This window comes from Rhinolophus ferrumequinum, chromosome 24, assembly GCF_004115265.2.
Source record: "Rhinolophus ferrumequinum isolate MPI-CBG mRhiFer1 chromosome 24, mRhiFer1_v1.p, whole genome shotgun sequence".
Taxonomy (NCBI): domain Eukaryota; kingdom Metazoa; phylum Chordata; class Mammalia; order Chiroptera; family Rhinolophidae; genus Rhinolophus; species Rhinolophus ferrumequinum.
The window spans coordinates 29651884-29660007 of NC_046307.1; the positions used below are offsets into that span (position 1 = coordinate 29651884).

General features: G+C 43.2%; 1 protein-coding gene across 1 annotated transcript in view; it reads right to left on the bottom strand.

Moving 5' to 3' along the window:
- Positions 1 to 2633, bottom strand: part of CCNJL (cyclin J like) — a 45766-nt gene extending 43133 nt beyond the window's left edge. The window contains exons 1-2 of the mRNA XM_033095713.1: positions 2313 to 2633; positions 1829 to 1943 (exon numbers count right to left, since the gene is read on the bottom strand). Coding sequence (XP_032951604.1) covers positions 1829 to 1943; positions 2313 to 2539 — 342 coding nt within the window. The 5' untranslated portion in view covers positions 2540 to 2633. The remainder of the gene's footprint in view (positions 1 to 1828; positions 1944 to 2312) is intronic.
- Positions 2634 to 8124: the final 5491 nt, after the last annotated feature.

The window sequence follows — 8124 nt, forward strand, 5'->3', positions numbered from 1 at the left end:
CAATTAATGGGGACCTGCTTGCCCTGTTCCTTGAGTGGCTAGAGGAGAGATTAGAACACGCTCACTTATTTATAAGAGATTGGGGATTCTCAGGGAACGGAGCTGGTTGAATTTACACTGTTCTCAGAAATCCTTCCTGCTAGAAAGGGGCAAATGAGGTCAAAGTCGTTCCTCCCACACTATGAGCAGAACTGACAACCACTGGAGCCCATGATAAACAAGGAAGCCCAATTTCCATGGCAGCCCTCACTAATTCATTTAGCCCCCACCTCCAGAAAAGGACCAGGCCTGAACTGCCTGGTCTACCATCCCACTTTACTCAAACACTAAGACCTGGATTTCTTCTCCAGATGGCCAGAATGTGCTGCACCTTGGCCATTCTGCTCCAGGGAGAAGACCCAGGGAAGCAAAGGAAAGTTACAGCCTGGACAAGCAACACAAGACAGAGATGGACTAGTAGGTACAGGAAAAAAGAGAAAAAAAAACTTAATTGTGACTGGAAGACAGCTACTTCCAAATGAGGAAAAAACTTTGTATAGCTATCGACTTTTTAAACAGAATTCCATAGATATTGGGTACAAATGCACTGGCTGTGGGACCTGTTTTTTAGCTACCCCACTAAAAAAACCTCACTCTCCCTGTACTGGGTTGAATAGCGTCCTCCCAAATTCATGTCTACCTGGAACCTAGATTGTGTCAAATGGACATATCTGGAAATCGGGTCTTTTCAGATGTACAGTAATTCGTTAAATTAAGATAAGGTCATATGAGATTAAAGTAGACCCTATTCCAATGACTGGTGTCCTTATAAGGAGAGAAAACAGACACACACACATACAGCTAGAATGCCATGTGACAACAGTCAGACATTGCAGTGAAGTCTACAAGCCAAGGAACGCTGAGGATTAGAATGGCCTGGCTGAAACCTTGTTTTCAGATTTCTGGCCTCCAGAACTGGGAGAGAACACATTTCTATTGTTTTAAGTGCCCCCATTTGTGGAACTTTCTCATGGCAGCCCTAGGGATCTAATACACTCTATTTCACACCTGTTCCCCAAACCACCCCTCCCCATCTCATCCCAGGAGCAGGAGGCAAGACACACAGGCCATGCCTCCAGCCCACCTGGCCTTTTCCACCTTCTCAATGCCCATCAGCACTTCTCTCTTTGAGGCGAAGGGAGTGCAGGGATCACATTTCAGCTGCCCCCACCTTCTGCCACCGGAGGCAAACTGGCAGGGAGTGTTTGTTTTCTCTTCACCTCCTCCTAGATTTATAGCCTCTCATTTAGATTAGTGTTTCTTACATTTTATTCAGTCCCATCCGAGAGATATTGGGAGAGCAGAACTATGTTATTATACCTTATACTGTCATTTACTTAATATTTCCTAATATTGAGTCACTACTTTTACTTTATTTTAAAAGGAACTACTACATCGTTACAATAAACGGAAAATCAGCATCACTTACCCTATGGGGAACCTGCTACATACGTTTTTAACTTGCACATTAAAGTATTTTTTAAGTCCATTCATGTACCATTTAAAATGATCTTGGGTGAAAATACTGTGGGGAATACCGCCTTCAAGAGTACAGCGGCTCTCCCGGTTTAGCTGGTCGGAAACTCTGGGTTCCTAATCAGAAAAACCAACTTAAGCTCTACAATCTCGTTTCTCACCCGGACTCTCCGGGAAGGGGCTCAGGGAGGAGGAAAGAAAGGCACCGGGAGCTCCTAGTGCGCCCGCGGGGTGACCTGAGCAAACCGAGTCGAGAGCAAAAGGGGCTTTAAATACCCAGTCGTGCGAGCGACATGGGCGGGGAGGGACTGACCTTCTCGCGCAGGGTGCAGTGGACGTCCGAAGCGACGCGCCCTTCCCACCACGGCTCATCCATCGTCGCGTATGCAGCGCCACGATCCGAGGCTACCGGGCTCTCAGGGCGCACCCTGCGTGGACACGAGCTACCTCAGCGGACGCAGGGCACCCGGGCTGTAACCTCCGGCATTCCTATTCGCCCCGGCCGGGAGCCCCCCTCCTGACCACCTCAGCAGAGCTGGGGGTCGCCGCCCATCCCGGGAAGGCTGCGCTGTCCCCTCCCCTCTGTTCGTGGGACCTGGGGCGACCTGGAGCTGTGCAATCACTTGCAGAATTGTCTTCCCTTTTGCAAAAGTTGCAGAGAAAGTTGCCGACTCCGCTAGCCCGCCCGAGGCTGGGGCTCCGGCAGCGGCCACCGGCTCGCCGTCCCCAACTCCTCCCCCGCCGCCCAGCCTTTGTCCTGCTCCCACATCCTGCCCCGGGGCCGGGGCGAAACTCACGCATCCCTCTCCGGCGTGGGGGGCTGCGGGCGCCAAGCCCCTCCCAGAGCTGAGCCGGCGGCCTCGCGCCCGGCGCTCCACGCTCTCGACGGCCGCCTCCGCAGCCCCGCTCGTCCCGGCGCCGCCGCGCCCCTGCGTGCGCTCGGGTCCCGCAGCGGCTCGCAGTCTCTGGGCCGCCGGGGGCCTCCCTCCCTCGCTAAGGGAATTGGGGGCCGGGCCTCGCGCATGCGCTGCCAGCTCCCGTACCCCGCGGGGCGGGGGGCTGGGAATTGGAGTCTTTCTTTCGCCTGCGCTGGCTCTGTTTCCTGCCCGCCCTCCTCCCCCGCCTTGGTGGAAAGCTTCCCCTCACCTTGGCAGAGACTCGGGGTGGCCTCCTGGGCACCCCACGGGCTTACGCGGGGAGCGCAGGGACCGCGGCGCCACCTGCGCGCACCACGCGTGAAACGCGCGGGCAGGATGCGCCAGAAAGTTCTGTCTCCTGCGTGCGCTGCTCTTGTCAGCGTTACGTAGGTTCCACCTGTTTTGTTTTTGTTTGGGTTTTTTTGAACCTGTTCTGCGATGGGGAGGCAGATACGGGCAATTCCCACGAAAGCTCCAGAAAAGCCACTCTTGATTGTCCAGGAATCCCTAATTCTCAAGGACGCTCAGTAAATCAAGTGGTATTTATTGTTCTCCTGCAAAGTACAGATCTATGCCGTACATTGGAGGAAAACTAATCTTTTGGGAGGGACTTGCGGGTGGAAAGCATTGTCTGTTTAATTCAGTTGATTGTTTTCGGAAAGGTTCTCCCTTGAATCAGCTCATCTGATGGCACAGCATCGGCTGATTGTTTTTTGTGATACTTTTGGAGATTCACAGACCTGTTTCAAATCCACCTACCAACTGGGTGGTATTTGCCAAGTTCCTCAGACTCTCTCAGCCTGGGAACCCTCATGTGTAAAATGGGAATAAAAATTGCACCAACCTGTTGGAGATATCTATCGCTAAATAAGATAATTCGTGTAAAGGGATAATCGCCATGCCAACTACACTCAATAAATAGCTGCTACTAAAGAGCCTTTAGTTTCTGACTGGTTTCCTGCAAGCTAATACCCACCTGGAAAAAATTTTAAAGTCAGCTTTGATAAACTTCAATTGGAGCTTAAAGAGCAGTTTTAATAATAATGACAAAATTATGAACTCTTGTAAAAGTGTACCTAGGAATAAACTTACTAAAAAGTGCTCTTAAGAAATTATAGAGGTTAAAACAAGAAAGGCTTGAAGAAATAGAAGGTGAAAATACCAACTTCACCCAAATTAACTCTTTTAATTAAAATCTAATTTTTGTAGGTAGCTGGGAGTGAGGGAGAAATGACATAACTTGTTCTAACACTCAAATGGAAGAGTAAGAAAAGCTAAGATTTTTTTTTAATGGACGGGTAGACCTATGTTACCAAATCTTAAAACATATTACAAAGCTATCATTAAAAAAGTGGTGTTGATGCACTGACTGTGCATCAGTGGAATAGTTGAAAACTTAGAAACACATACAACATACTTAAAAATTAACCATATGATACATTTATCTTTTCACTTTTGTGAGGAAAAGGATAAATTCTTCAATAAGGCTGGGGAAATTAATTTGGGGGGAAAACATAAAAACCATCTATTTAAACCATCACTAAAATAAATATAACAAGTTGTCAAATGTCAAAACTCAAACAATTTAGTAATGACGTTACTGTCCTTTATTCAAGGGAAGACAGCCCATGTATTAGGGAGAACAGTGCCTTACAAGCAGTGGAGCACTCTCCCTGAGGGATTTTGGGTAAGAGCAAGTTTTATGGAATATTAAGAGGCAACACAGAAACAGGGCATGATTGCCTACGAGATTGGGATTTCCTTATAAGGCTAGCAGGTCCTATTTTCTAGGGTAAAGAAAGCTAGCTAAAGGTGAAGTGGAGGACTGTGATTGGTGTATGTTAGGTCTCCATGACAGGTGTTTTCCGTAAGTGCAGGCTGACTTACTGTGTTTCCCCGAAAATAAGACCGGGTCTTTATATTAATGTTTGCTCCAAAAGACGCATTAGGGCTTATGTTCAGGGGATGTCATCCTGAAAAATCATGTTAGGGCTTATTTTCTGGTTAGGTCTTATTTTCGGGTAAGCACGGTAAGTTTAGATTTGTGACTGGGGTGGGGCCCCTGGAGCTGCCTCCATTTTGTGGATCCCAGTACAGTAGTTCCCCTTTATCCGCTGTTTCACTTTTCACAGTTTCAGTAACAGGCAATCTAAAACTATTAAATAAAAAATTCCAGAAATAATTCATAAGTTTTAATTGTACGCTGGTCTGAGTAATGTGATGAAATCTTACGCTGTCTCACGCCATCCTGCTCCATCCCTCCCGGGATGGGAATCATCCCTTTGTCCAGTGTAGCCATCTTGTATGTACAGTATAATAAGCTATTTTGAGAGAGATCACATTCACATAACTTATTACAATATGTTATAATTATTCTGTTTTATTGTTAGCTATTGTTGTTAATCTCTCACTGTGCCTAATTTATAAGTTAAACTTTATCACAGGTATGTATGTATAGGAGAAAACATAGTATATATAGGGTTTGCTACTATTCGTGGTGTCAGGCATCCACTGGGGGTCTTAGAACGCATCCTCGGTGGATAAGGGGGACTACTGTATATGAATTAACTTTATCAAACTCAAAGAACTAAACAAACAAAAAATTAAAAGACAGTTAAAAGAAAATATAGGTGAGGGTCGGCAGGTTGGCTCAGCGGTTGGAGCGCAGTGCTCATAACACCAAGGTCGCCAGTTCGATTCCCACACAGGCCAGTGAGCTGTGCCCTCCACAACAAGATTGAAAACAACGACTTGACCGGGAGCTGATGGGTCCTGGAAAAACACACTGTTCCCCAATAAAAGAATTTTTTTAATTAAAAAAAAAGAAAATATAAGTGAATTATTTCAAAGGAGAAGGACCAGTTATTAAGACATACAAAGAAACAAAAGGCAAAGATGAATATATATATTTGAATAAATATGCAAGACTTAGACATATCAAATATCAGCAAAAAGGCAAATGACAAATTGAAGAACATGTTTTTAACAAATGTGACAAAGATTGGTCAACTATATAGACCTCTTATAAATCAATACATAAAACACTAACAACCAAAATGCAGAAATGGATGAACAGGCACACCATGAAAGAAAAAATTCAAAGAGATAAATATTTTTAAATGTTCATATTCACTAGCAAAGACATTAATTTTTTTTAGAAAGAGTGGGGTACATATTTGTTAAGGATTTCTATAAACATCATATGCAGTGCTGACAAATATACAGTGTTGCTGGGAATATAAATAGCATCTTTCTGAAAAGCAATATGCAGAAAATTGAAAAATGTATCATTTGCTCCAACTATTCCATTTCTGAAAATTTATTCTAAAAAATTGAGCAGATGAGTACAAAGATTTATTTACAGGAGGTTTCATCATACTGCTTTTTTATTATAGTGAACTATTAGAACAGGGACTGGTTAAATAATAATTTGACTCTTAAAAAACATTTTTTGAGAGAATGAATAATGACTTGGAAAAATCTTCACAATATATTAAATGAAAAAGGAGATTAGAGTATGATTCCAATTATACTACATTCACACACACACACACACACACACACACACACACACAAAACTGAAGAATATACATAAAACTATTAACTGTGTAATCAGAATGGTAGGATTGAAGGAAATGTTATTTTACTTTATATTCTAGTATATCTGTATTTTCTAATTTTTCTGCAAGAAACATGTATTACTTTCATAATCAGAAAAAAAACAGTGAATGTTACTTTAAAATAATCACATGATATACTTAACTAGATTCCTTTGAATCACACAACTCGCAGTATTGTTGTTTTTGTTTTTTCCATTGCTATATTGTTTTTTTTCCTCAATAATCTTTCTATACAGGGTACACTAAAAGAAGAAAGGCCTTTCCTATTCATTGATTTGGAGTCCTCTTTTCCTAAACTTTAGTTCTCAGTTATCAGGAGTTCTGGTAGGTGAGAAAGGGAGGCAGAAACTTGGGGCTTTTTACTAGGGGCTATTTTCAAAGGATTCTAAACATCATTCGTCATCTGCTGTCCTTTGTGTGTCATTCTCAGGAGTCTCTCCTTTTCCCAGTATCTCTGAAGAATAAAAATACATTGTGCTGATGTTTTTGGTGGTGAGTCTCTGTCCACAGGTAGAAATGGTGTCCTTAGCAGGGCAGGTTTCGTCTGGTGGACAGCAGGGGAACGATGTGACTGGAGTTAATTCTCCCACTCCATCCCCAACCAAACCAGGAAGTATTCATTTGTTCATTTGTTCATTCATTCAGTCAAAAACTAAACCTTTATCAAGTGCTTGCTATGAGTTAATTACCACTCTTCCACCCTCAATGTCTGAAACTCACAGGATGGAAACCAAAAATTTAAAGCAAGACCATCCTACATAGGTACAATATTTTCAAGTGTAAAATGAGAGAAAAAAAATTTTCCTGACCTTTCCAATCTTCCTCAGAGGACAAATCAATCTAATATTTTCAACTGCTCACTTTAACTCTCCTTTCTCTCTTTTCTTCATATGATACAAGCGCTCACATGACAAATATATGCGGTGAAATGTACACGTTCTCACCCTCGGTCCCAGGCCTTGCTCTCCTCCCCCGGGATAACCAGCACTTGTATTTCCTTGCAGAAGTGACCTCTGCATTTACCAACACAGGCATTCGTGTCTTTTCCCCCTTTTACGTGAATGGTTGTTTCATGGCAGTGCCCAGAGAGCTGCTGTTATCCCGTAGACCCAAGTATGGATCCATCATGATGTGGGGAACCAGTATTGTTTTCCTGGCCATTTGTTTCCAGGCTTTTTGCTGCCATAACCACACTGCAGTGAATATCCTGGCTGGCAGGGGAGGTCAGTGATCCAGATTCTTCGAGCACTCAGTTTTTCAGGGGAAGTTGAGGCATATGCTTTGAGTAGTGTTTCCTTAGGGTCTTAATGATTTGCATTGCCCCATTTAGGACCCAAAGCATGAAGGCTGCCTCTGTTTACAGGGACAGAAGGAAGACATCTGGGCTGTAAACATGGAGACATGAGCAGCCTTGTTTACCATTCTGCTCTTTAACCAAAAACCAAGCCAACCCCGTTAAAGAGGACATTGGCCCAGTCCTTTATGACTCTCACCAGAAATTCCTGAGATACAACTCCACAGATTAGGCCTGAGGACCAGGCAGGAAGAATTAAAAATGCAGCATTTTACAAACAGAACTCAAAACTTAGGACATGTAATTAAAAAAGAAATGTATAAGATCAGAAAGGTACAAAAAGAATCAGTAAAAAATAAATCTCCCAGAGGGTAAGGGGAGAGGGGACTGGTAGATGAGGTAAAGGGGATCAAATATATGGTGATGGAAGGAGAACTGACTCTGGGTGGTGAACACACAATGGGATTTATAGATGATGTAATACAGAATTGTACACCTGAAACCTATGTAACTTTACTAACAATTGTCACCCCAATAAACTTTAACGTAAAAAATTAATTAATTAATTAATTAATTAATTAATTAAAAAAAATAAATCTCCCTTTACCGGGAGCCAGTTCGTTGTATATGACATACGTGGTCGGGCCAATGCTTGGTTTAATGCTTCACAGTAAATGTTTCTTAGAATGCTATTGCCTTCTGTTATGTGTTGAATTGTGTCCCTCCAACAAGCTATATTGAAATCCTAATATCCAGTATGTCAGAATGTGACTTTATT